This window comes from Lagopus muta, chromosome 11 (assembly GCF_023343835.1).
Source record: "Lagopus muta isolate bLagMut1 chromosome 11, bLagMut1 primary, whole genome shotgun sequence".
Taxonomy (NCBI): domain Eukaryota; kingdom Metazoa; phylum Chordata; class Aves; order Galliformes; family Phasianidae; genus Lagopus; species Lagopus muta.
This window is the reverse complement of record NC_064443.1, coordinates 18,306,805-18,334,740: the sequence shown is the minus strand read 5'-3', so window position 1 is coordinate 18,334,740 and position 27,936 is coordinate 18,306,805. Positions and strand designations below refer to the sequence as shown.

The following is a 27,936-nucleotide window of genomic DNA, read 5'->3' as shown; positions in this document are numbered from 1 at the left end:
TCGACCCGAACACCGTCCAAGTCTCTGCCATTAATGCCATCTCCGTGCTGCTGGCGCCCTCCACCTCCAGCTTCTCTGCAGCAGCTCCTCTCCAGATAACGGACCCCGCTGAGGGGCAGTAGGAGCTCGGCGCCGCTGCCCCTTTAAGAGGCGGGCGATCACGTGACTGCGGCTGGCACGTGGTCTTGTTGCAAACATGGCTGCGCCCGCAGCGCTCCGCCGCTTGTTCCTGCTGCTGGGAGTGGGGCTGACGGTGGCTGCCGGCGCCGTGAAGGAGGCAGCTCCCGGCGGGAATTGCGGCTGCGGCGCTAGTCGCGGCCGTGGGGATGAGCGAGAGGCGGCGGCGCGGCGGTACTCGGCGGCGGCCAACGGCGGCAGGAGTTCTGGGCGCGGGCCGGTGAGCGGCGGGCGGCGGCTGGGGCGGGAACCTGGGTGCTCTCCGAGGGGAGGGCGGGAGGCGAGGAGCCGCGGAGCCGCGTTCTCGGGCCGTCTGTTGTCCGACCCGCCCTCACTGAGCTCCAGGAACCGCGTCCCGCACTGCCTCATCTCCACCGTTCTGAACGCTGCCGGGGATGGTGACCCCTCCGCTCCCCGGGCAGTCCGTGCAGGGCATCACCGCTCTTTAGAGAATAAATTGTTCCTAATATCTGGCCTGCTGACACCCAGTGCCCTGCTGCGTGAGACGTGGTCAGTTATGGGAAACGAGGTGTTGAAGGGAACAGATCTTGGCGTTTCACTGTGGGTCTCGCCGTAAGGCTAACAGTCTCTGACTGCCCGGCACAGTGGATGACGTTTGTCGGCCTCTGCTGTTGGATTTCTGCTTCCGTAGTTCAGCTGTGATGCTTCTTAAGGTCTAGTTCCTTGTCGTTAGCTACCTGTACTTCGAAGTTGGATGTTTGTTAATGGCTTAATTAATGTTACAGTGTTCTTTCTGGATGCGATATTGCTGCAGAAACATGTAATGCCACATTCCACCATTATTTGCTGAAGAATGCTGCCAGACATCTGAGCCCTGTAGACTGTTAACACCAAATGTGCTGATGTTATCATAAAGCTGACAAGGGAAGGTACTGTTTCCAAACAGGAGGTAGGGCTGTGAAATGTGCCTTGCTGGAGGCTGGTAGTCCTGTGGAATCAATGTTCATGGATGTCAGTCTTGGATGGGCAGTCTGCCAGGATTTTTCAGGTTTGGGAAATGAATTCTAGACTGTAAAGAATGAGTTAATGTTTCACGTACTTTCAGACAGTGATTCACTGGTGAGATTTCAGTCTTGCTTTGAAGACTACTTCAAGGAGTTATTTTAGCTACAGTGCATTGGAATGAGGTTAGAAGGAAGTGGTGAACTCTTTCCATGTTGTCATTCCCAAAGGCCTGAAAAATGTAAGCAGATTTATCCTGAAGCCCTTTTATGGATTCTTTTACAGACTATCTGTAAGTGCTCAGATCGTTTGTAGTGGAGAAGTGTAAATGAGGACACAGTTAACTTTAAATGTAGCTGATTCAAAGGAAAAGCATTTGTAGTGCTTCTCGTAACCCTGCTGCAAGTTATATGAATTTAAGTGTTGCTGGGTGAGACCTAAGTGAAAGAAGAACTTTGGAATGCTGGAGGAAAAAAAAAAGCAGACAGACAATTCCTCCTTAATGCATTCCTGTGTTGATGAGTTGGGCAACATCTTGGCAAACTGCCTCCTGGTAGCATCAGTCCACCAAACGTTGCCTGGGGAGGTATTGCAGAGCAGCAGCTGTCTCTTGTCATTCTAACAAAGGCTTCTGAGTGGGACTGGGGGTGTTGTTGTGTGTTGTGGGAATGGCTGTTGGGCAAGAAATAGTTTGATCCACCTGTGGTTTCAGGGGGGGTCTTGGGAAACATGTGCTGCATTGGGCCAAGACCTCTGGGGCCTTTGCCTTCTGAGAAAAGTGGAGGGAAACTTTGTTTCCCTGGAAAATGGCTGGAAGACATTTTATTGAAGCAGTAAAAATGTTCTTTTGCTCCTCGTTTGCTTTTGTTCTTTACTTGTGAAGGCCAGTCATCCAGAGTGGAATATACTGATGTGAAGCTGTGTCTCCTCTGCCCACGTTGCTGCAGGCGCTGCCTGCCTGCTAGCAGTGTGACTAGTGATCAAATGCTGCAAGTGCCTCCTGTGAAATGAAGGCCCTAAGAAGTTGGTGTGCAAACATGCATGCTGTGCTTGTCCTCAGAAGAGTGCTTGACAGTTCTGTAATCTCGAGTTTCTTTTTCCAGTCTTCCTAGGAATTGAGTAAAATGTAAAACTGCTTATCTAAGAATAAGTAAAAATGTGTGTTCTGTACTGCTTCTTGGCTTTTAATACAGTAAGAAAGTATGTTTTTGCTCATTTATCCGGGGTGAAAATTCTGCACTGCCCAGATTAAATGCAGAAAGAGCTACAAATGGGATTTTTGCTCTCAGTTTAAGTTCTGTCCTACTGTTCCCTTCAAGCAAATGGTGAGTGAAATGTCAAGGCTGTCATTTTTTTGTGCTGTTTTCATCTGTCAGGTGCTGCTCTGAGCACAGGCACCTCCAAAGATGAGATAGAGGGGGGGTAAAACCAATAAGAGGCTTCTCAGTCTTATATTTTCATAACTTGTTGATGTTAACTGTTTCCTCTTGTAGATGGTTGCTATTCCAGGAGGAGTGTTCACCATGGGCACTGATGAGCCTGAAATACAGCAAGATGGAGAGTGGCCTGCAAGAAGAGTCCATGTTAACAGCTTCTATATGGATCGATATGAGGTCAGCAATCAGGAATTTGAGAGATTTGTGAATTCTACTGGGTACCTCACTGAGGTAAGGTGGCATTGTGTAGTTCCTTCTCATTGTTGTCTACGTTGAGAAAAACCACATTAAAAACTTAACCTCTTCTTTTTTGAAGGACATTGCAATGCAGTATTTGATTGGGATTTGCATGCTAGAATATTTTGAATGTAGGTAGCAGAGAGATGGAATTGTCTTGCCTTGTTGCCTGGGAGTCTATGAGGACATGAAGATAGATGCTACTGCAACTTTCAGTGTCTTGATATCTGAAACGAAAAGCTGAGGCAGCCTGGGTGAAACTAACGGATGGCTGAAGATGCCTATGCAGACTTTTTAGAAGAGTAGAATCAGAGAATTGCTCAGGTTGGAAAAAACCTTCAAGATCAAGGCCATTTCCCTCATCACCAGTGAGAAGAGACCAACCCCACTCTTGCTGTAAGCACCTTTCAGTATTGGACGAGAGCAATAAGGTCTCCCCTCAGCCTTCTCTTCCCCATGCTAAACAGCCCCGGTTTCCTCAGTCACTCCTCATAAGGCATATTCTCCAAGCCCTTCACAGCCTTGTTGCCCTTCTATGGACCTGCTCCAGCACCTCACTGTCCTTCTTGAATTGAGGTGCTCAAAACTGAACACAGTACTTGAGGTGGGGCCTCACCAGTCCCAAGTACAGGAGGATTACTTCCCTTTTTTTAAAACCTTTGGGTCCTAGAACATCTTTGTACCAGTACAATAACATTGTTTGATATTTTTTTTTCCCCTTATTTAAAAGGAGCAGAGGTGGAGAGATTTGAAAAATTATGTGATTGTTGAGGAATCTGCAGGCTAGTTCATTGCAGCTACTTGATAACAAGCTGAGTGGTAGGAGGTTCTTCTGCCTAAAGAAGATGTAATAGCAGGTATCATAATGGTTTTGTGCAGGTTACTGGGAACAATGGGATAAGAAAGAATATGCTAAAGTACTTGGGAGAAAGGAGCTACCTGTGCGTGAGGCACTGATCTTTCCTGACAGCTAATTGTTCCTACACAACTTTCAGAAAACCCTGTCAAACGTTTAGGCAAATAAAGGCATGGGTAATGATCAGGTCTCAAAGGAGACATTTTACTGAGTTCTTTTGTTGAGCTGGTTCTCATCAGGAAGACAGAATCCTTTTAGATAGAAATAGTGCTCTAGATAAAAGCAGCTCTTCTTAGTTTTTGGCTCAATTATGAACGAAGGTTGTGTAATGATTTCGAGTTTGAACAAGAATTGTTCATTGCAAACAGCAATATGTCCTTGAATGTTAGATTATTCATTGTAACATGTTAAAGCAATTGGGGCTATTGGAACTGCATTTTTAATTAACAGAAGTAATTAAAAAATTAAAAAAAAAATTTGCAGAAGCTCTTTGAGCAGCCATCTGTCCAGTGGCTGTTAAGAACAATGACATCCTGTGATAAAATGCTGCCTTTTCCATTCCAAAACAGATTCTTTGAAGAACAACTCAAAGTTACTGTTTGAATTTCATTATTCTTGATAGAATAAAGCTCTAGATGCGACTGGCATCTTAAGAATAATGTTCCTTTGATAATGTGATCAAATCTTGTTCTTTCCATAGGCGGAGAAGTTCGGAGATTCCTTTGTGTTTGAGGGAATGCTGAGTGAAGAAGTCAAGGCTGAAATCCATCAGGCAGTGAGTAATGTGGAAAAAAAAAAGCCTGCTTGGGAATCACTGGGGTAGAAGTGTTTGGCAATTATGGCAACAATGTTTAAATTATGATATTTCCAAACCACTATACAAAAAGGTGATGTATGGAGGAGTTTTTAAGAAATCTGTAGAATCCCACTTGCCTTGCTATTTTTCTTTCCAGTTCTCTTCCTCTAAGGCAAGACAGTGTTCTCAGGTCTCTGTTCAGACAGTGGCTGCACTGCTTGTAAAGCTGGAGCTGACGCAGTTTTCTCCTTTAGGGGAGTTGAGTATTGGGGAAAAAAAGAAGGCAAAAAAACCCACATGAGTCTGGTAGCTAAAAAGGAAGGAAATTAGTACATGTTATGTCAAACAGCTGAGAGCACCCAGGGTTTTTGTATTGAGTCATTTTCACCAAAATAATAGAATTTTCCTTGCAAATGGGAGTGATCAGCATTGATAGTTCTATATAAACTGACCTCTTGGTTGAGGGAGTACATTGGTAGAGCTTAATTTTACTTAGAAGAGACTAATTGAAACTTCTGACCTCTGTGAGTCTGTGCTGTAAATGACTGTGGCAAAAATGCGGGATTTGTTTTCCTACTGCAAGGAAAGAAAGGGCATGAGGATAGTAGATATATTTTATTGAAGGTCACCATTTGTGTCCTGTGGGATCTGAGATGGTTACATTGCAGTAGCCAAATACTAGCATCATTGGTGCTGAATGGTGAATAAATGCAACTGCAATCATCCCAGCTCCACAAGAGAAAATTCAGCTGTTAGTATGGAAGAATTCTTTTTCCTGCCTTAGTTCCACGATTGAGAAATCTCCAACCAGGCCTTCTGTTGAAAGAAATAAACAGAATTCCAGTGTAAGTTCAGTCCTGGCTGCTGGTGTAAACAAACACAATGTTGGGAGCCACTTGCTGGGTGTGTCAGCCAGATCCTGAAGTACTGCCTGTAGTGCTAACAGAGCAAGCATTATGCCACAGAACTGGAACAGAGCCCACACTGGTCTTTTTGGCTGCTTTTTTTTTTAATGAGCATTTTCTGTGCTTGCTTAAAGTAAACTTTCCAGGAGCTGGTTTTTTTTGCTGTGTTTTTCAGTATTTCTTATTAGGTCATTCTGCAAGTTACTGGCATAAAGAGTGTCTTTGAAACAGACATGGAGAAAGATTGTACTGATTGTTTTGGTGAAACAGCGACTGCCTGCCTTGTTCGGCACTTCATGCTGTTGCTGTGGGCAAACTTCTGCTCTGAAACACTGTAATGTTGTGAGAAGGTAAAAAAGTAAATGTCTTTTTTCCTCCTCTGGTTTGCTTGTCCCCCTACCAGCTGCATACCATCTGACTCTTGGGAAGGCTCTTGAGCAGGGGAGAGGTGTCAGAAGGCAGATCAGTGGTGGGGCTGAAAGGAGAACTTAGTGTCTGAGCATGCAGCTTAGTCCTTTGTTGTATAGAGCTGTCACAGCTCTGTCTTTTTGTTGCTCTTGGATGCGTTTTCTTTGGGAGATTATGATGTTGAGAGTACTGTGCAGAGGTTGGTGGTTTTCTTTTTTTTCTTTTTGCCTTTGACAGCACAGTTTGTAGACCAGAACAGGTGAGTGTTTTTTCTGTGGCAGGGAAGAGAAGTGTCATCTACGTGGATGTGACTTCAGAATGCAACTCAGACTGCTTCTCAGACACACCTTGTGTGAAGGCAATGCTTGTCCCCTCTTACTCAAACTAAAAGATGTGCACTGGCAGTTTGCTATGCATTGTTTTCAAGGAACACGTTGCTATAGACAAATGACAAGAAGCTAAGATGCAGAAGCTTTCCAGCTACTGTGAGGGATTCTAAGGGCTCTGCAGAAGCAAATCCTTCCTAGAGATCTGCTGAACCACCAGCAGAAACACTGGTAGCCTCTGATTTGCTAGATGGCCCCTGAAATGCTTCAGTTCTGCTAATACCAGCTGAGGGAAAAAGATGAAAGGAATCTAACTCTATTAAAAAATAAAAAGTGAACATATTTTAAAACTTGGCAACCACAGTGTAACTGTTGATGTGATTAGAGAAGGTATAAGCAGCATGAATTTGATCTGCTTCAATAAGTTGTCATGATCAGCACTAGAGAAGACTAAGGCTTCTTTGTCCAAGTGTACTTGAGTCAGCTGGTATTGTGAAGTGTAGTATGTATCTTGAACCATAACCATCATCATGAACATCTATGGCTTATTTCTACTCTTCAAGTGTCATTTGTACTGCACTAAACTGATGGGAAAAATGACTCTATTACTGCTTTGCCTTCTTGGCTTAGATGTGGTTTGAGGCTGTTCTCCAGCTGAATGCAGATGTGAACACAAGAAAAGCAATAGGGGTGTGCATTTTGTGAGTAGTATTCCAAATGCAGGGGAAAAATTAGGAAAGGGTGGAGTGAAGATATTGAACCAAATGTGTTTGTGTCTGACAGCTTGTGATTATAGTGGAGTGTGTGTGTGGGGGGGGGGGGAGGTGGGGGTGATATCTGTCTGGGATTTTGCTCTATTTGGGCACTGAGGCTTCTCCATGTCTTATCTGAATGGTTTTGTTGTAGTCCCTGAAAAGAAGCAGACAGCTACGCTAGCACAGAGGTGGGGCTGTGAAAGCTGATCAGGAGCAAGCCAGCTTAGCACGTAGAGTAATTGTTGGAGCTTTGGGTGTGCGTTTCCTGAAGGTGAAGTCTCCTAGATATCCACTGCTGAAGAATGTAGGTTGGACCAAACCCTTGTGTGGAAGGAAACAGTAAAAAGGGGTGTAGCAACCAGTAACTGAATTGTTCTAGGCTTCTGGAGATGCAGGTTTTAGTTTTGGTCTCTTGAGTTTGCTGTGGTAACGTGGCAGAGAGTAGAAATGTAGCATGGTCACAGATGAAGGTGATGCTGACAAAACTGGCATGGGCTTCTTCTCTTGTAGGATTTTGCAGGGCGAGGGAAGACCTTTGAAAACAGAACTACTTGCATGGGCTTGTTTGTTTTGATAGCTTCATAAATTAAAATCATCTGCTGATTTACTGCATCTATTACATGTATTAAGTTGTGGCCTTTCCTGGATACTTGATCTTCAGTGTGAATATCCAAGAGCACAAACTAGAATTGCCAACAGCTGGGCAGTCAGTGCTTTTTCTTTCTTGTTTTTGGAGGATGGGAAGGTGGATGGGGAAAGAAGACCTCAAAACTTAGAGATGATGTTTATTTGTGTATTGTGATGAGACTGCTTGCCTGACCGCTTGTCTCCCTGACTGAATTAAGGAGGAAGTGGAGAGGGGAAATCCATGGCTGGTGCCATTATTTCATTTGTGTGGGATTTCAATGCTTCCTAGAGAGAAGATCATGAAGGCTGTGTCTGCCAGATGAGCAGGCAGTGAGGTGTACTTGCCTGTGAAGGGATTTAAGAGCTCTTGCAAATAATTGCAAGAGTTTTTGCTTGCTGTGCAGCTACTATGAAAAAGGTAAACAGAACAGCACTTACCAAGTCTGAAGCACAGAGTATGTCAAATTTGCTCACCAGAGAGTTGTGGGAACATTTTAATCCTTGGCTTGTGGAAGATAGAATTAATTTTTGCCTTTAGGCCAGATGGACTCTGCAGTGAGGAGACCGAGTGCATTCAAATCTGCTTCTCCATTTATTTTCAGGTAGTACTTAATTTACGGCCTGAGAATGCAATGAAATCAGTTTGCTGGCAGACTTCAGCAAGCACTGTTAAATTGGAGTTCTCTCAGTCTAGAACTATTGGACACCTTTAATCCCTTTTTGTTTGGAATCTCTGCAGTAGTCTTTCTGTACAAATTTACTCATTTATAGCATTATCTCTAGATAATGAGGAAAACATTGTGCATTTCAGGATTCATTTGAAATACTCGTGCTTGCAGGTAGGACAGCATTCCCAGTGTTCACTATGGACTTGGGAAAGTGCACCTCTTGTCAGCTTGTAATAACTTGCTTATCTGTGGCATAGGGGAAAAGGGATCAGGTTATTGTATCAGTTCCTGACACTGTTAAGATGTCAACATATATTCTGCTTAAGCAGTCACATCCATTGGTACTTTAAGTCACCTCCACTGCAGCTGGCTCTTGCTTTCTCAGAAACCTTTCAGAGGAAACTGAAATCAAAGGAAGAGATGGGTGAGCTTCCTTCTTGCAGGCCTCATTGCTTCAGAAATCCCTGCAAGGAGCTGAGGAGGTGGAGCTGTTGAACTGTTGGTCTCGATTTTCTTAAACTGTTCACTCGATCTTGAGACCAAGGAAAGAAGCTCGCAGTTCTCACTGGAAATTAACCAGTAATATTGGTCTATCTTTATCAGCATAAACTCCAGCTTTAAAGCTGGGTGAAGCTTGTTCCTCAGGCTGTAGGTGCATCTGTGCGTGCCTCTTTCTTAAAGCTTATGTTCACTTGGAAAAAGTGACCAGCTGGAGTGCAAAATTAGATGTTGGCTGAAAAATGAGCTTCCAGAGATGGAACTCACCAGGAATATCAGCTCCTCAAAGGAAGCTTCTCTGGATTCCAGAACTTGCACTTAATCAATCTCACTGGATTTTAGTATCAAATAATTTTGGCTATTTTTCTTGGAGAATTGAAATGGCATTGAAGTATTCTACTATTTGAATGAGATAACCTTTTCTTATGTGAAGGAAAATGTCTGTTCAGAAAGGTAGAGTGCTCTTTTCCAGTTAAATATGAAATCCTTTCACTAACTGACTTAAAACATATTTAATTCTATAAAACTGTCACGCTTCATCTTTGCAGTGCTTTAATTTCAAACTTCTTAACAATAATGCAAACAATATCAATATTCAGTATTAAACATCTAGCCTTTTTGCTTCCATTTCTGAGCTCATATGGGAGGCTGAAAACCTTAGGAGGGTGAGAACAGATTCTTCTTTAACTACAGCTTTTGGTGGAGCTTGAGATTTTAACTGATATAATCAATAATGTAAGACCTGTGGTAACATTACAGGTGCTGGTGATGTCCAGGATGAGTTATCATGGGGGTGGGGGGATGCTTCAACTTCCTGCTTCCAACTACTATATTGAACTGAATTCCCAACGTGGTGGAGAATCTCACAATCAAGTTTCAGTTCAGTTTATGTACCTAATTACAGAAGGTTTGTCCTGTTGCAGAGCATTTTCAAGTGCAGGTATGAATGATAGCTGCATACATAGAGTCCCTGCTGCAGCTACTGTGACAAGCTGGAAAAGATCTCTTCTTTGTCCTGAGCCTTGAATCCCTATTCACTTTCTCACTATTTACATTTGTGATGTCTCCCTGACTCAGTTACAGCTGTTTCAATTTAAACACAAGCCTGTTGCTATGGGGATCATGTACTGCATAGAAATAGGTCATGATTGTGCCGTTTGCAGTGTGCTGATAAAAAGGAGAAGAAGCACTGCAGGCTGGCTGAGGTGAGCAGGCAGTGTGCATCTGCTGAAGGGCTTTGCCTTGTGTTTGGAAAATAGCTTTTCAATTGAGCAGGAGCCACAGCACAGCTCCGCCTGTTTAAACTGCCCCTCATCGTGTGATGTGTTCTGAGCTCGACTGCAAATCTCTGTGCCTTCCACTGGTTTCCCTCTTATCCTGAGCAGGACGTGAAGTGGCAGCAAGCAGCCAAAGCGTTGGTGGGTGGCTGTCAGCCCTGAGCAGGGCCATGCTAACACGGCAGACCAGAATAGCTGCTGCCTGCTGGCGTCTGGCACTGCTGGGGCTGAGCCCAGGGCTCAGCAGATCCACGGCCCGCTTTGCAGGCAGGTGCAGGTAACACTACCTGCAGACAGCAGGAAGCTCTGCTGCAGGGGAGGGAGGTGCTGTGATAATGAGCCTGGGGGTGGTGGGAGACATCTCTGCCCCAATCTTAGCCAGGGGAAGGGTTTGAGGGGCATGAGAATGATACACCAATGATAATAGGTGTAATGGGGCTTGTGGCTCAGGCCTAACCTAAAGAGATTTCTGTAGTTTCTGAAGGGAAAATGCCAGTAGCTCATCTGTTACTCAGTATGCTCTAAATTTTTATTTTTCAAACTGCTTGCCCTACTAAAAACGCTGAATTTTCTGTCTTTTGTCTGCCTCATTCCTCAGTTGATGAGTCAGCTGCACAAAGTTTAGGATATGGCATAGAGGAAGAAAAGTTAACAGATTTGTGTATCTGCAAATCTTCAACTCAAAATGATATTCTGGACTGAAAAACTACTACTACCTCGCAGTAGTGAAGATCTCCACACCACTGGGTATTTCTCAAAGATAATGCTTCCTAACTTCCCTGCTTGCAGCCTATGCACACGCTGCTTTTGTAGCTAAGAGGATGCTTTTGCAAATTAAAGATGTGATAAATGTGATTAGAAAGTCAAATTGGGGCTGAAGTGAGGCTTGAGGGGAGGGGAAGCTTCCAAAGTGGCCAGTGCTGTGTTAGCCCCAAGATCAATACAGATGTTTTCATGGCTGCTGGCTGTGGTTGTGTTTTATGTGGGATGTGTTCCTACTGTTTCTGCACTGCCAGGAACATGGCATAACGCCGATGATGAAACTGACTTTGCTGATGTTTCCCTATCCAGTAATTTTTGGAATTTTTCTTCAAGGCAGTTGTGAAGTTGTCAGAAAAGTCACCAGTTAATGGAGCAGTTAAAGTGAGGATATCACAGCCTACCTCGATAAGAAAATTGAGTACTTAAAGCTTTTTAAATTTAATGCAAGCTGATAGTGGGAGTGTAGGTTTCAGCTCAGCAAATTGCTTCATTTGAGTGGAAAACTCAAATAGGTTGAAGCTCCTATTGATCTTCATGGCGTTATCATGTGTTCTCATTTCTTCAGTACTAACAGTGATAAGCAGAACAGTGAGTTCCTGAAGTTTAATCCTGAAGCAGAGCTGGATAATGCCACGTTTCCCTCTTGATCAGACCAGAATGAGCACCGAGCTTTTCTGCTTCCAAAATGCTCCTTGCTACCAGAACTGCACCTTCCTTATGCACCAGGGCTGCTGTGCAACACTAGAGCAGCCTCATTTAGCTGGTTCTGTTACAGGTGATAGCTATGCTATAAGGAGGGAATCAGTACAGATCCGGTAGCCTCTTCTAATCCAGTATCTCTTCAGGATCTCTCCAGCAGCCTTTGCTGCTGCTTTTTCAGCAGTCTCCTGCCAGCCCACAGAGCACACTTAGCAGCGAGGCATGAGAATGCGGAGCGTTACGAAAGGAGCTAAGCTCATTAGTGGTAAGGGAGAGCTTTGCTGTGTTAAATGTGATGTTGTAATATTACTAATTAGCTTTCCCGCTAATTAGATTTAGAGCAATTAAAAGCTTTGCAGACTTCTGAGAAGTTTTTTGAAAGGGCTGTAAATTTCAGGTACGTGACTTTCACTTTTGGAAAGAGCATCCTGGTGCGTGCTCAGTGCTGCCAGTGGCTGCCTTAAATTAGCTTCCAGTTAATTATTGGAGGCTGCATGTAGTTCATCACTGTTATCAGCGTCCTCTGAAGATCTGGGTGTTCTGAAGGTATTGGCAGCCGTTTGGTGTTCAGTTCAGCCAGAAACAGAAGATGAGCACACGTAGTGCTCTCATGCAGAGAGACTATTTTTTTCTGTTTAAAATAAGCCCTTCTGATCGAAAGCATCTGCTTTTTCTTTTGCACAGTGAAAATGTTTTCCAAAATTAGTCTTCTGTGGTGCAAGTCTTTGCAGTCATTTGCAGAGATTCTTCTGAAAAGTAGCAGTTTAACTGATAAAATGCTGTATTGCACTCAGTGACTGTCAGGCTAAAATCCTACTCCTGGTATTTTGTATTCAGGGAGAACTTTCAGCGAATAGAACTGTGGCTCTTTTCTGTTGCTGTAAGAGTTGGCAAATTCTGACCTGAGCTTTCTGTCCTCTCTTGAGTGTAGACTAAAGCTCAAAACAGGGAATTGGATAAATCAGGCTGGTGTTAAGCCTGTTATCTGTAGTATCTGATCAGCAGCTTGGCCATTCTGAGGCTTCAGATAGTGCTATGAGAGCTGAGCTGAAGGAAAGTCCTGTTTGGGGTTTGAGTGCTCCTTAACAAAGCTGTAGCTTCTAGTGAGAGATCAAATACTTTTCTTCCCCTCCTCCCAAAAAAAGCATGAGGGCCTCTAATTGTAGAGAGGGTCAATGGTTTTGTTACATCCTGAGCTACAGTTATGTGGCTGATATCGATTTGTTTCCTCCTCATACTAGGGAGATCAGAAAGCAAGATCTTTAAGAGATTTTACTGCTTTGGTAACTTGGAAGTAAACCTAGTAGGAGAAGTCCTTAAATGAGTGTATTCCATGAATACTTCCTTGGTATTGCAAAGCCAAATTGGAGACTTCTGGTCAGAGAAGTGCTGGATGTTTGCAGTGTTACACAGCATTCAGTTTGTGAGCTTGATGTTGTTCAGTAAGCCAACTTTTAAGTAAATACATAAAGCTTCACTTCTGTGTCTCTCCCGTCTCCACCTTCTGGAAGCTGACAGCAAGTACTTCAGATTCAGTTAAATTAGCTGGGAAGCAGAAGTGTTGCAAGATGTGTGTTTTGACCCTTGTTAAAGGATGTCATCAGGATTTTGTTTCAGTTATTCTAAAACATGGAGTCTGGGGAGAAAATAATTGAAATGAAAACACTCTTTAAGCTAAAGCTGTTTCTTATCCCTGCAGTATGTGTCAGACCAGAATCAGCCAGGAGGTTAATTGGTCTGAATGTAGTGTGGGAACAATGCTGTGAAAAGATCGAGGAAAACTCTAATATTCTAGGTGGTTTGTCAACCACTGCCACCCGAGGTGCATTTGACGTGTGCTTTCAGAGGAATTATACATGAGAATCTCAGAGAGGACAGTCTGATCTGCCTCAGGAAGTGTGCTGAAGGCCGTGCCTTCCCAAGGAATAAACCCTGGCTTAAATCAGGTGTGCAGGTGAGAAAATCTCACCTGCACACAGAAAGAGACAGCCAGGAGGCAGCACTGCAGGGAAGTATGCTCAAGGTTTTGCCTGCCTCTTATTAATTTTTTGGGTATGTTTTTCACTGTTCTGATCCATACCTTTGGTTATTTTCTGGCCAGCAATGTTGTAATGTGAATCCAGAGATTGTCTTGGTTCCTCAGAGGTGATGTGCAATGTAGTAGGTAAGCCAGCTACAAGCAGAGCCTTGAGCACTGAGTTAAAGCTTTACAGCCATTTGTCACTGGACTTGTTTTTTTCAGAATAGCTTTTAGATGGGAATTTGAGAGCATCTTCCCTGTCCATTTCTGTCTCCTTTCAGGTTGCAGCTGCTCCCTGGTGGTTGCCTGTGAAGGGAGCCAACTGGAGGCAACCCGAGGGTCCTGGCTCCAGCATCCTGAGCAGGTAAGGTGTAAGAGCTGTTCTGTTATGATACACACTGCTTGCTGTAAGTATGCCTGTAAACATCTTACCTGACTTGGGTGCTTACTTAGGTGTCAGTGTCCTCATTTTTGACCTCTTAAATTACTTCTCTCACTAGGCAAATGACAAAGAAGTTGACACTAACTGCTTAACTAGTTAAAGTTTCACAACTGCTGCTGGAAATAGCCAGGCTCTCTAGCCTAGATCTAGTGGATGTTGGCATGTTTTTGAGTCCCCTAAGAACAGGGTTAGGTTAATGTAACATCATCTGATGGCTGAACTGCTTAGTAACAAATCCATTGTCTCTTCTCCAAGGGCAATGAAAGAATTATCTGAGGCAAAAATAGAGATAATATGTGGAGGCATTGTTAGGGGGAGATTGAGAAATTGAGGTCACAGTCAGCACATAACAGCTGGAAAAATGCCATGCAAATCTTGCCTTGCAGAAGTATAGTGCAAACTTAGGCTGGTACAACTGCTATGAGCTTCCATATGAAAGCAGTATTCTGCTTCCATAGGTGCAGGCTGTTTTAACAGGCTTGTTAAAACAAGGCAGAGAAGAGAAGTGAATAGGAATTCCTCTGGATCAGTATCCTCAGCTCTTGAAGCCTGTCAGTCTGTCAGAGGCTCAGATGGAATGATCCTTGTGACAAGAATAATTGGGCATTCATTCTGGAAAGAGCATAGGGTTCCAAGTGCAGTCCTGGAAACAAACCAAGGGGAAGATGGGAGCCTTTCTGTAAACTGTGAATTGCCTAAAGAACACAGAAAAATACTTTTTTGTTAAACTTCTGCAGGTGACTGCTTCCTGGATTGGGTGCTGCAAAAGATCATGTTGCTCTACATCAAAAACCCCACAGCTGAAAGCAAATAACCTGCAGCAAAAAGAGGAGTGTGCAAGGGATTGAACAGTGATCCTATTTGCCATGAAATTGCAATGTATATTTACCTATCAAGTCTTAGTTACTTGTTAAGATACTATGAAGTCAGCTGAGAAATGGGTCTTGCTGCAGTCTTCAATTACTTCTGGTGTCTTCCTTTGGGATTCTAAGCATTTCCCCAGAAGGCAGCAAATCAGCAGCTCCTTGCTGGCTCTTGGTGCAGCAGGTTCCTGATATGAGAGAGTGCAAGCTGTACCAGACTTGTGCTGCTGTGGAGCTACACATAAAAGCACATTCATCGTTCTGTCTGGTGGCTGCATTACCCATCCAACACCTACCAGAGCTCCTTGTTTTTCTTTAAATAGCTTATTTTCTGTAAAAGTGATCTGGTAACTTGTCTGGTTCAAACTGAAGGCGTAAACTTTCTCACAGTGTTTTGTGGCCACATCTTCAGAATTTTGTGAAGTCCTTCTTCTGCACTGCTGTGAGACTACCTGCTTCTGCTGATGGCCTTTCCTGTTTGTTTTGCCCTCCAGGATGGACCATCCAGTTCTTCACGTGTCCTGGAATGATGCTGTAGCATTTTGCACGTGGGCAGGGAAGCGATTACCAACAGAGGCTGAATGGGAGTACAGCTGTCGAGGGGGCCTTGAGAAAAGGTACCTGCCACAGATGTCTCTTATCGTGTTTAAAACTGATAGTTACTAGATAAGGAAAAGCTGAGAGGGTTTTTTTATTTCCCTCCATGCCTGTCTTGTATAGTGTATGCCTCCATGGTAAATGTAATGCAGGCTTTCTCTGAACGAATTGCTTTATGTCACCTAAGATGTATAGCAGAAAGTGAATGCAAAGAACCCAGGAGGGTGAGATGTGATACAAAGCCAAGGTATAGGACTGCTGCTACTGCAGGAGGTGGAGGATAAAACAAAAAAGGGCTTAGTGCCAAGACTGAAGGAGTTACAAAGGAGCTTGAGAAGTAATTACGTGTGTTGCTTCACAGCACTAGGATCAGTGGATATACCTTTTAGGTGACCATGGCCTATGGGAGAAGGGGGAGACCAAGTGAACAACAGTTGTTGTTTTTTGTTTTTGTTTTTTTGACCCCTCCATCCTGTGTCCTGAACTGCATGCTGCACATGGCAGTGCTAGCAAGGGCTGCCTTTCCCTCATTTGGTAACAATTTGCCCTTGTAGAAGCCTTGTTATTCTTTAAAGCCTTCGTGCTTAAAGAAAGTGTTAGTACAAATGGAACTGAAATACAAACAGCTTCCCCAGAGTAAGGTGGTCAGTAAAAGGATGGATAAAGTGTTTCATTTATTAAAAAGAATAAAATAAGAGTTTGACAACTGTTTTTCTGTCTTTTAATAGACTTTTCCCATGGGGCAACAAGCTTCAGCCCAAAGGTCAGCATTATGCAAACATCTGGCAGGGAGTTTTCCCAAGTAACAACACTGCAGAAGATGGATACAAAGGAACTGCACCGGTAAGAGTGTCTCAAAGTGAATCACCATATGGAAATTAACTTCCTAACATCCAGGTCCATGTTCAACATAATGAATGTGGATGTTTTCCATCTCTGTACTTTTACCTTTTGATTTTCAAGTTCCTGTATATTTCACTGCAGGCTTGAATATTAACAATGGATACGTTTTAAAAGCTTAATTGAAAAGATTACCTGCATTTTAACTTTTAGTCCTTCTCAAACTGACCCCTTTTCCCCATTTCCAAGCACTTTTGAGTCAGATGCTGAAACTCCCTCATGCCTCTACTTTTGGCATTGCCATTTTTTAGCTCTCACTGTTGATTAGGTGTTCCCAAGCTACAAAAATTGTACAGTAAAAGAAATGCAGCTTCCCTTTTTGGAGCCTGTCCACTATGGCAAACAATGGGGTGGGTTTTTTTTCAAGATAGGAATGTGAATTAAGTGGCAGTTTAGAAGTTTAATCGGTTAAGAAATCTGTGCTTGGATGAGCTGACAGCCATTCTTGTTTTCTTAGGTGCAGAAGGGGAATGTAGAAGTTGTAGGAACGAGTGCTGATGCTGTGTGCTGTTGTGTTTGTTTGTCAGACAGTGCTCCTCTTGAGAGGATCAGTCAGCAAAATTGATGAGAATAGGCCAGGTGCCATAATGGGCACAGTGCTGCGAACATGGAGGATCATAGCTGTTCATTCTTTTGTTCTGTTTTACTGAAGTGGAGTAAGCCAATGCGTCACAGTTCTGCACTGCTGGTTTGTCTGTCTGTGAGACACGAAGGCTGAGCTCTTGGCAGAAATCAACTTACAGCAAAATGGTCTTCAGGTTTTAAAAACCTTATTTCATGTGGGGTGGTTTGAAGAACTGGCAGTTATTTGTCTTGTATAGGTCACTGCGTTTCCTCCCAATGGATATGGCTTGTACAACATTGTAGGAAATGCCTGGGAGTGGACATCTGACTGGTGGGCTGTTCATCATTCAGCAGATGAAGCTCATGACCCTGTGAGTATACTAATGGCACACGTAAGGGCACGGCTCCCTCTTACTACTTGGGTTTGGTTGCTGATTAGAAACCTACTGTTCTTTGCTCCTCTTTGTGTGTCACACCACAAGTCCCCAGCACTGAAATAGCAGTGCAGTACTGCAATTTCATTTTCTTTTCTTGGCCTCTGCCATTGGTTAGGAGTTGAATGCTTCCAAACTGACGTCAGATGAAACAAGTAAAGAATTTGCTAATGCAATGGAATAAATGGGAGGGGGATGTTTTGCTACAAGCTGCACTATTTATTTTTTTTCTAGGTAGAGAACAAACCATCCTGGATCATTTTAATGGATTTTACTAGCTCACTTAAGCTGAGCATGTAATAAAGCTGATGTTTATGGAGAGAAGTAGCTTTCTGGGCTTTGAAGGGGTTAATCTTTGGTTATCTTTACAGCAGCCAGTGGAAGAGGCCCAGCAGAGTGAGCTTTGTGTTTTGGTTTTCTTGCACCGTATCTCTCAGCAGATTCAAGCTCTAATGTTACATATCCTCTCTCATTTATCTAGGATGACTAAATCTGAGAAGTGAACTGCTCCACTCTCACAGAACTTGTTTTGTTCAGATATGGTTATCTGTAATGAGAAAACCAGTTAAGCCTCTCTGGGCAGGAGCTATCTGTTTCCTGCAGGATTTGAGTATCCCCACGCTGTGGTCTTGTACATATTGTCTTTGGTGTGCTGGGCATAATCACAGACCTCTGTGGGAAGTCAGCAGCTGGAAGCAGCTTGAGGAACTTGTTAAACTTTGCTGGTCAGTGCTTGCAGAGGCTGACATTCTGCCGTTTCATCAGGATGGTGTCACCAGCATGAGGTACCTCCTTGGGCCTAATTGCACGAGGTCTGTTCTAGCAGTTTCAGTGCACTGATGGAGACCTCTTAATGTACCAAGCACATTGGCTGATTCCAGGTTACTTGTATTCCAGGAAGACACCACAGGTTTTATTTGGTAGGTTTAACTATGGATCAGATGGTGGATTTACATACATCTCTCCAGGTGACTGAACTGCTTTGACTGTAGCTTTTTTCCTTGCTTGATTTTTAAAAACTGGGTGGGCTATTTTGTAACTTCTGTTCACAGGCAGTCTTCAATAGCTTAGCAATAGCTGAAAGCAACCAAAGAAACAAGATGAAGATGAAGCCTTGAATAGTTAGCAGAATGTAGATCTGGATGAAAGTGAAGAACAAAGTCAGAGAACTTTCTTGTCAGAGTAGATGAGTATTGATTCAGTGCAGCCTGGTAAGTCAGAGTAGGAGGAAGCAAGTAAGCAGCATTGAGCTTTTTGTTCCAGGCTGTGGTAACCATGGTCTGAGCCAGGAAAGCTTCTGCTTTTCTCCTCTCAGTGCCTGGCACCAAAGCACAATGATGGGCATGTGCTACCTCAGCAGAACAGGAAGGACCCTGCATCCACCCCTGCTCTTTCAGAGACAAACAGCATCTGTGTCCCTGGGAAAGAACACAGGTCTGGTAGTTTGCAGCATATTGCAGTTATCCCTGTTCTTGTTCATCTGTTGCTCACTTTAACAGCCACTTCAGTTTTGGCCACTCGTTTCTTCCTGCTGTATTTATAATGCTGGTGCAGTAGTACTTCTGCATTCAATTCAGGTGATGGTGGGAAACAAGTGTTATATCTGACTTGAGAATTTTGCTCTCTATTAAATTTAAGAGGATGTGAGTTGGCCTGGATTTTTAAATTCAACACAAACATTTCCCAGATGCTTTGGAAAGGATTTAATTATTGGGTGTTAATAATTATGATTTTAGTTTTTCAGTTGTAAACAAGTTGTGAGGATATCGTGTCTGAGGTTGGGCTCTCCAGTGTGAGTTCTGAAGAGTTCTGATGAAATGGAAAAGGAAACTGAATCTCATAATGTGAAGACACGTCCCCGAATAGCCAGGCTGCAGTATCTTCTGAGACATTAGAAATCATTAGCGCTGTAACTATCAGTGCCAACCTCCTAAGCCTCTCCAGAGCACAGCTCAACATAACCCATATATGGAGTATATTCTTTTTGCCCGAAAGATAGATGGATTCAAGAGGGTCAGAGCTTAGTGGAAGTTTCTTGACACATCTGGTACATCTAATGTGCTGTTTCCAGATCAGCCCGTATGGCCCTGATAGGGAGCTAGGTGATGCACAGAGCCTTTGTAGAGGAGCTGAGCTGCATACTGGAGGAGAACACAACCACTGGCTGCCTTTCAGAGAACTTCCTCAGTGTTGTGATGAACTCTTCACCTGCAGTGATGTGAGAGAATTATCTACCCAGGGATGCTGTTTCACAGTAGCATAGATTACTGGAGATCCCCGTGTGAGGTTTGTGCAGTGGTAAAGCGTATCAGTGCTGTGATCTTCTTCGGAAGCTGGGGGAGGGGAGTTCAACTTAACTTCATGGTTATCAGGTATCTTCTGCCAGGCAAAAATTGAGTATCGTAAGTTATTTGGAACTAATAGAAAGAAGTGAGGCTGTTTTCTTTAGTTCTCATGCTGCTTCAGTGCGCTGCCCCATCCCAACGTGCTCCAGCAGTTAGAGCTGCATTGGACAGCCGCCCTCCCAACCCTCAAGTAGCACACCTCTCTTAGTGTAAGAGTCACTTCAGAGCTCACAGCAAAGACTGAAGCTCTGGATTTGAGTTTCATTTTGTAATGGGAAATCCTGTTGAACAGCTCCATTGTGTTCTGGCTTGTTCTCGTGGCTTTTTTAGGTCAGTTTTCTTACGGCTGGGTGTACCCTGGCTTCTCTGAAATGAGATTAACAGGTTGCCTGAGTTGATTGTGCCCCATATGCACTTTTTGGGTAAGCAGCTTCCAGAGATGTTGAAAAAGAGGAAACCTGCCCTAGGGGAGCAGCCAGGCTTGGAAGCCAGCAGACACAGCGTGTGGATGTGCTTTTCCTTGGATACTTGTAGGACGGTAAATGTGGGAGGAGGCCAGTTCTCTTTCTGTCCGATTTCCTATAAGCTTTTGCAGTGAGAGATGTTTCAGGGTGAGGCTTCAGCATGAAGGGAAAATTTGCTGCAGTAGCTGCATTTTGTTGGTCAAGGCTTTGTCCTTCATGCCTTGCAGCAAGCACAGCACCCTCCTGATACGTCCTGGGTGCATGGGCTGTCAGCTGGGCATGAGAAGAACAACAACGGGCAGGTTTTATTTTTCATAAGTAGTTTGTTTTTCACTTATTATGGTACCTTTCTGTGGTCTGTCTTCTATCATCTCCATGCTCTGTGGCAATGAATTATTTTCTTCTAACTGCTAAAAACTGAGCTAATGACTTTTTTGCAGCCTGCATTTGTTGGTTGTATGTGATGGCCTTAGCAGAAAATACAGGCTTTTTTCTTCCTATATCCCTCCTTTTTTTCTGATAAGATTTTCTGTAGATTTACAGGCATGATTTATACATCCAGTGGAAGCCATGTCAGTTTATGCCTTGAGTGGATGGCTCTTTGAGGCTTGGAGGTGATAAGGAAATGTTTTGATTGCACACCAACGTAATGTAGACAGAAATAAAACGTCATGCAAATTAACTGAGAGGCTGCTCAGTGGCTGTGTTATCTTTTAGGTTTGCCTTGCCACTTCTCTAATAAAACAGCTTTTCTTGATCTTGTTGCTTTTATAGGACATATTCTTGTGGCTTCATCCTGAAAGTAGATTCATAATGCACATGGACACTAAAAAGCTTATAGGAATGCTTGATATCAACAGTAGGAACACGCAGTATGGCAGGAGTCTCTACTGTTAAGCAGTAGATGAGAGCAGTAGTAACTACTTCACTCAGCTAAAAGGAACCACAGGGGAGAATTGCTCACATGCTCCATAAATATGCAACAAAGCTAGCAGAAGTATTATCATGGGAGCCCAGTGTCTCCTTGAACTAGTGGGCCATTATTTGGAGTTGGAGTTGAAGAAGAATGGTGAAATAACTTTGTTAAAGCAATTCTAGAGCCAATTTCATAAGCAGTTAAAGTAAATCACCTACATTACACTGCAAATGGACATGCAATTACAGAATTGTAGCTCGTAAGCACAGTGCTTTCTGCAGACCTTTTTAGTTGTCACAAAGCTGCATAATGAGAGATCCAGCACGCAGCAGCAGGAGCTGTTACAGAATGTCTTGCAGCACAGTCACTAGCTTGTGCTTCAGTCTGCACTTTGGACTGGGAGGCAGTAAGCACCGAATGGTGGGGATTACAGCCCCCCATCTCTGACCGGCCACAAGCAGCCCATGGATGTGTTTATCTGACACCCTGTGGTGGTGACATGGAGCCGTGGGGCTGATGAGAGTCTCATCTTTCACTGATAGCAGGCTGGTATGTGGAAATATGTGATCCTGGGAAAAGTAAAAAACTACAGAATCTTAACTGCTTTAAAGCTTTTTGGTTTGGGCACAGCTGAAGGTTTGTTTGCTCAGAGCACCTTTGGATGCTGTTCTCCATCTCCCTGCTCTCACAGCTTCTTCCCCTAACCCTATGATTGGCAATTGCTGTTCCTGTGAGTGCTGACAGTGTCCTCTCATCTGCAGAAAGGGCCCTCGTCGGGGACTGACCGAGTGAAGAAGGGTGGATCATACATGTGCCACAAGGTACTGTGAAACAGCTGACAGCACAATTAATTGTTTACCAGGGGGTCGTTAGCAGGTTCCACTTTCTACTTGCATTCTCCTTATTTATGATGATATAACCCTAACCTGAAGGTACTGGGCAGCTGGTACTTGACCTCACCAGAAACTTGAAAACATCCTGTATAAACCTATATGGATATTTCTTTTTGTTCTACTGGATAGTACTTGTTTCCCTCTGGAAGGAGACACAGATGTCTGTGTGGCAAGGAGGAAGTAAGCATAGATAGTGTTGGCCAGAAAAACCAAAGCTCCTCTAGTTCTGACTTGCAGAATTTTCGGTTGCATGGGAAACTGAAAGCAACTCGACCAAGGTACTGCTTGTTCAAGAGATTCCAGCTCTAGATAAGTGTATCTTTATATAATGTGGAGCTCAATATGAAACTCGGTGTGAAAGACAGGTGACCTTTCATCATCTGAAACTCAAAACCTTTTTCTCACATCACCGGGGCCGACCTGACCTGGAAAGTACCACAAACGTTCAGTGCAAATTTTAACTCAGTGCAGATTTCTAAGTCTGAGATGTGTGCAGCTGGGTCTGAGCACACACACGATGTCTTTGGTGGGACAGGAATGTGGCAGCTGCCAGTGCTTCTCATCTACCATGGGCTCTGCTTAAGCTGTAGGGGTTTCTCTGTTCAGTCTCACTTCACTCCTTCCTAGAAGGTGGTTTTTGATCTTGGAGGACTCCTAGCCCTGAGCTTATTTTCCAGTTGAGAGTTGTTGAATTGCTGTTGTCAGGTTGGTCAGCTTGGAAAGGAGTTGGGTTGGCACACAGCCCTGTGTAAATGTCTTTTTAAGAAGTAAAGAAATACGGAGAAGCCAAGAGCTTCCAAAGGATACATTACTGATGTGACTGCCAAGCTGTGCTCTTACCCCAAGTGTTGTCATAAACATTTTCTGATGCTGGGGAGAGTGCTGAAGAGTTCAGTACTGGAGTTAGTAAGAAATATTATTACATCCTAATTAAAAATACTTATTTGCTGTAGGAAAATCATCTTCTGTAGAAATCAGCAGGCATTCATTTTAGTTTGTCAGGTTAAAAATAAAAATACCACTTTTTAGGATGGGTATCTGTGCTCAGTGATCTTTCCTCTGGAACTACATCACAGTAATGACAGTTAAATACTCTTCAAGAATTATTCTTGACCCACGAACAATACAGAGTGTTTGGAGAGGGATGGCTGGGGGATGATGACTGTTTTGGCTTGGTGGCTGATTTGAAATTCTTCCTGGAAATCTGGGTACAGCCACAGAGCAATCACCATTCGTGTTATTGGGGCTTAACTGTGAGTGGGAAATACAGGATAGAGTCCACAAAGCTTCTTTCATTATCTTTATATTTTTCATTATTCTTTCTTTCTTAAATCATGTATTAAACTGTTCACGTTGCACTGCAGAAAGCACTCGGGTAAAAAGCTGTTCTGTTCCTTCTTCCCTTTCAAAGTCTGCAGCTGGGAAACCATCCTCATAACTAAATTAAATATTTGTACAGTGAGATCCCATTTTATACACTGATTTCCTTCTTAGGTGAAATCAATGTCAGAAGTTAATTAGTGGTTTTGATTAAATTAATGCTCAAATAGATTCATCTTTGGTGATGAATAATGTGACCCATTTTAAAGGCTTGTGAAGATTCTGGTCTGTCCTGGTGTATTTTGTAGGTGATAAAACTAGGCTGAGTATCAAGACAAAAATCCAAGTGCTATTTGTACAAGGACTTTTTATTGGTTACCTGGAAATCTACTTAGACTTGCTGTTCTACCTCTTAAAGCTGACAAAGAATCCAGCATGCACTTTCCAGCTTCCAAATCCGAACAGTTTGCTGTTGAAATCGAGGGCTGGACCTGTGCAGCACGAGGTCAGAGCAGCGTGCTCCCTTCCTGCTTAGGCCAACAGCTGCTCTCTGCTTGGTGTCAGCATCAGAGCTTGCAAAGAATGGGGCTTTGAGCATCTCCTTAGATGGAGAGAACTTGGTGCAGGCAGAGAGGAGCGTGGTGGTCCTGCTGCCTCTGCAGGGCTGCATGGAGCAGTGCTGTCTGCCCGCTGGCATCTTGTGGCTGCCCTCACAACTGTACAGAGGCAGTGGCTGAGTAGCTGAGCCCAAATTCCTGAAAAGATTTGGATTTAAAGGAGGGAGAAACCCAACAACCAACTGCCAGCCCTTCCTTCCCTCCCCAGCACTTTGCTTTTTAACTCAGTTGCTCCAGAAATGTGCTTCAGAGCCTGACTGTGTGCAGCTGACCCAGCCCAAGGGAGGTGGCACTGCTTGTTGGAGGCTTGAGCAGAGGGCAGGGCTGAGAAAAAATCCCTGAGCCACGTGTGTTGAAGTGGGGCACGGCTTGGGTGCGTTGTGCTGGGCTGTGCCACAGCTGTACAGCCACTGCAGCCTTTCCTGGTAACAGCACAACTGTTCTTCCTTGCTGCAGTGCTAACTGCTTCTGGGCAGCCTAACCTAACGTAGCTATGCGCTGAACCTGGTTGGTTTTGTGGTGTTTGGAAATCACCACGATTAACGTCAGCTAATTAACAATAAATTACACTGAATAGCATTTCTTTTTTCCCCCTAAGGAGCATAATGAGATGAATGTGCACTGAGACATGACCAAATCTGCCCAGCCAGGCAGTGTACAAAGCACCTCCCAGTCCAGTGTGTGCATCTCACTATAAAGACTTCTGGCCTTGCCTTGTTTGTTGGGATCTCTGCAATGCAGTGCAGTTGAATCACTTTAGCAGTGGCATCATTTTAAACAAATATTTTCATAGCCAGTGGTCCAGATTATATTTCAATTACAAATATCCTTTAAATCCTGACCATACTGGGGAAAAGCTTTTTTTCTGGTCATTCTTTCCTTTTTTACATTTCATTCAGCAAAATGCTTTCTGACAGCTGTCAGCACCTGGTCACTATTGGCCATCAGTATCTTGATAGAGATGAAGGCATTGATGGCAGTCACTTCTGCTTTGGTTGGAGCAGGATGCATTATTAGTGCCCTCTGAATGGCCAAATGTCTGATAACATCAAAGTAGTTCCTGTGTCTGTTGCAGTTGCTCTCGTTATGCTGATATTTACCTTCTTTCTAGCACAGTGACATTGACCTGCATTGGTTCGTTGGTCCTCCCAGCTGCATTTGAAATGGTTTGCTCTATCACTTTTAACAAGCTTTTGCCTGAAGTAACCCAAGATGAGACAGGCTCTGAAGTGATCTTTGTCCCTCTTTCTCTCTAGTCTTATTGCTACAGGTATCGCTGTGCAGCCCGCAGCCAAAACACCCCTGACAGCTCAGCTTCAAACCTGGGGTTTCGCTGTGCAGCGGATGCCTTGCCGGACCCACAGTGACCAGATGGCTGCACTGCATTCAGGGAGGAGGCGTGCAGTGTTACCTGCTGCTGAGAATGGAAAATCTTGTGCTTAAAGTTCCTGTTGGACAGGAAAATTCCAGCACTCACCAACACTGCTTGAAGCTGTGTGTGCCTATGCTTGGGAAACCTGGCCTGGACTTTCATCACGACCAAGCTTCTTAGAGGTACTGCTTTCAGTGGGAGTAGCCTGGAGTTACATAAGCACAAACCTGAGCAGAAACATGCTGACAGTGTTTTAAAATGTTAATTTTATTTAGTAGATCCTTTGGAAAAGTTCTTTAATAACTAAATGTATTTATGTATCGTTTGAATCTCCACACTCAGATCTGATAAATGAGGATTTCATAGGCTCCTGGATAGCTCTAAAAGAAATCTGAAGCAGTTACTGCTTCCATAACCTTGTAGGAGGCATACTTACCATTTGGAAAAGACACGAAGACAACACAGGGACACTTAGTGCAGCTGGTGTATTGCATTCTAATGGCAGCGAAAATCAAATCCAGCAATGTGCTTTTTTTGGTGCAATACTAACTGCTCCATAGGAAGAAGTGCCTTTTGCAACTGGGGGGAGGGATAATCATCACTGTGAGAATTAGAAATGTATGTATTTGAATAAAATATCAAGCATTTCTTCACGCTGAAAACTTTCACTGGTGGGGAAAAATACTGGCAACGTGCTTTGAATTTCTCTTGGCTGGGTTGTAGGCTTACTTTCAGAACTTCCAAATTGCAAATATGGCACTGGAAACTGAGGCTAATGAGTGACTGCTAGAATAGAATTCATTCAAATCAAAATATGGCAAATGGAACCATGGGCCCTAAGGTTTCATGAGATAAACTAAGAAACTGTTGTCTGTTCCCCAATACAAAGCAAACACCCAAATAAAACAACCCCTCCTTATTTAAAAGAATAACGATAGCAAGGAGAAGGGGGTATACTGAGAACTACCTCATTTTAGGATCTGAATGTATTTCAGCCCTGTCACAAAGTGTTCTCAACTACCACTGCTGCAGCAGGGGGTGCTTGTGCTAACTGGAGCCTTCACAGGGAATGTCTGTGCTGTCAGCTCTGCCCCAGCATGGCTCTCCTCCTGGACCTGTCATGCAGCAGTGGGGCTGACCTCTGTCAGGCTGTGTGAGTGCCTGTGTTAAATGGATTGAACTCGGCAGTCTTGTCAGATGCTCTCAGAGATAACAGTGAAAAATGTGGTGGATTAACAGAACTTTTGCACTGATGACACTCCTTCCCAGCAGTGTTTTCTTTGCAGTGAAGTAGGTGCGGGTCAATGCAGTGTGAGGTGAATACAAACCTGTGTCCATCCAGCTCCCTCTGCACTTGGTGTTCAATACTGGGAGGCACAGGAGAGCATCAGGGGAGCCCTTCCCTGAGCATCAGCCTCTGGGGCAGCGGGAAACTCATGTGAGCAACAGAAAAAATGATTCCAGAACACGCCAGCGTGGTGAAAGCTAGGATTCTGTGGTAAATATTTTGTATGCTGAGGTCGTTTTACCAGCATGAAAGGTTTTAAATCTGTGTATTAGAAACATCTTCTCCTGTTAATTCTTAATAAAATCGATTCTCCCTTTCTAAAAGGCATAATTCTGCCTTCAGAGATACACTTCATAAAGACTCTGCGGAGTTGTTTTTCGTTTTTATTCTGGAAAAATGCCTCGGAGTAAAACAAACAGAACCGAAGCTGTATATAGCTCTGCATAGTGGAAAGTTCACTTTGCTATTTAAAAACAACTTCATATCAATTTTTTTTTTTCAGTTCCTTGCTAGGGCACGTTTAGGATTCCGGTCCACACCCGAGGGCAGCAGGCAGTGCTGACAGCCCTGCTGTTCACACAAAGGTGCGCTGTGATGGGCCTTTAGTGCGGCTGTTTCTAACAGCCCTGCAGTCCCTTCTTGCTCTGTGTGTGGAAGTTTGTTTTGGCCCAATAACTGCTCAGCTCACTTGTTAGAGACAGCAGCAGCGGGTGGGGGCTGGGCAGGTAGGACTGCATGGGCAGAAGGCAATGAGCTCAGATTTAAGGCTGCTGGTGCAAGGAGCAGGTATTGTTAATGTGTAAATTCAAAACCCAAAACAGAGGAGCACTTCCTTAACTACTCGAAATCATGCCAAGTATGTATTCATAACAGGAAGCTAACACACAGTGCTGTCATCTTGAAAACCCATCTAATCTTCAGGAACAGGAATACAGAAGACAAACCTATCTTGAAACTTTTTCCAGGAGGAAAAAGAGGAAGCAGATTGGATCATCTACTCCCACACCTCCTGTCCTGTAGGCTGAAAGTGTCTGGGTGGCTGCCACGATGCCCTTGGGGAGAAGAAAACCAGATAAGCCCCTAAACAAGACAAGAAATCTTGCAGTCTAAGCTGTGTTCTGGTTCCTAGCAAAGCTTGCATTGAGTCACAGAACCACACAGTTCTGTAGAATCAGACAGCCCAGCTCAGACCAAAGGAAATCAAGCTGCTGCCCCCGCTGTGTGGGAATGGCACCTTTCACAGCAGCTGTGTTCCTGTGGGTGTTCCTCTGTAGTGACAGGAGTGCAGACAGAACGCTCCCCAGCTGCTCTCCTGCAGCGCCGCAGGGAGGCCGTGCACAGCAGCATGTGTGTGTATCTGTACGAGGATAACAAAAAGAAGATGCAATAATTATTTCTTTCCTGCTGCAGGAGGCAGGCATTGCCTCATTCTGTTTGCCTCTGTAGAAACAGAGAAAAGAAAACAATAGCTTCTAACTTCTCAGTCTGTTGTTTTTAGATGTGCTTCACTT

At 43.9% G+C, this 27,936-nt stretch overlaps 1 protein-coding gene across 1 annotated transcript; it reads left to right on the top strand.

Annotated features, from left to right (window-relative positions):
* Positions 1-156: 156 nt before the first annotated feature.
* SUMF1 (sulfatase modifying factor 1) lies at positions 157-26,540 on the top strand. The gene is made up of 9 exons (XM_048957816.1): positions 157-397; positions 2,634-2,807; positions 4,370-4,444; positions 13,692-13,774; positions 15,210-15,332; positions 16,041-16,155; positions 17,034-17,147; positions 21,697-21,756; positions 25,022-26,540. Exons 1-9 carry the CDS (start codon positions 197-199, stop codon positions 25,130-25,132), a joined length of 1,056 nt encoding a protein of 351 aa, XP_048813773.1. The 5' UTR covers positions 157-196; the 3' UTR covers positions 25,133-26,540.
* The last annotated feature ends 1,396 nt before the right edge of the window (positions 26,541-27,936 follow it).

Excerpts from the sequence above, each read along its gene's own strand:
- SUMF1 (XM_048957816.1), top strand. The coding sequence starts at position 197 with ATGGCTGCGCCCGCAGCGCTCCGCCGCTTGTTCCTGCTGCTGGGAGTG. Across the intron at positions 2,808-4,369 it reads CTACTGGGTACCTCACTGAG|GCGGAGAAGTTCGGAGATTC; the intron begins GTAAGGTGGCAT and ends TTCTTTCCATAG. Across the intron at positions 17,148-21,696 it reads CAGATGAAGCTCATGACCCT|AAAGGGCCCTCGTCGGGGAC; the intron begins GTGAGTATACTA and ends TCTCATCTGCAG.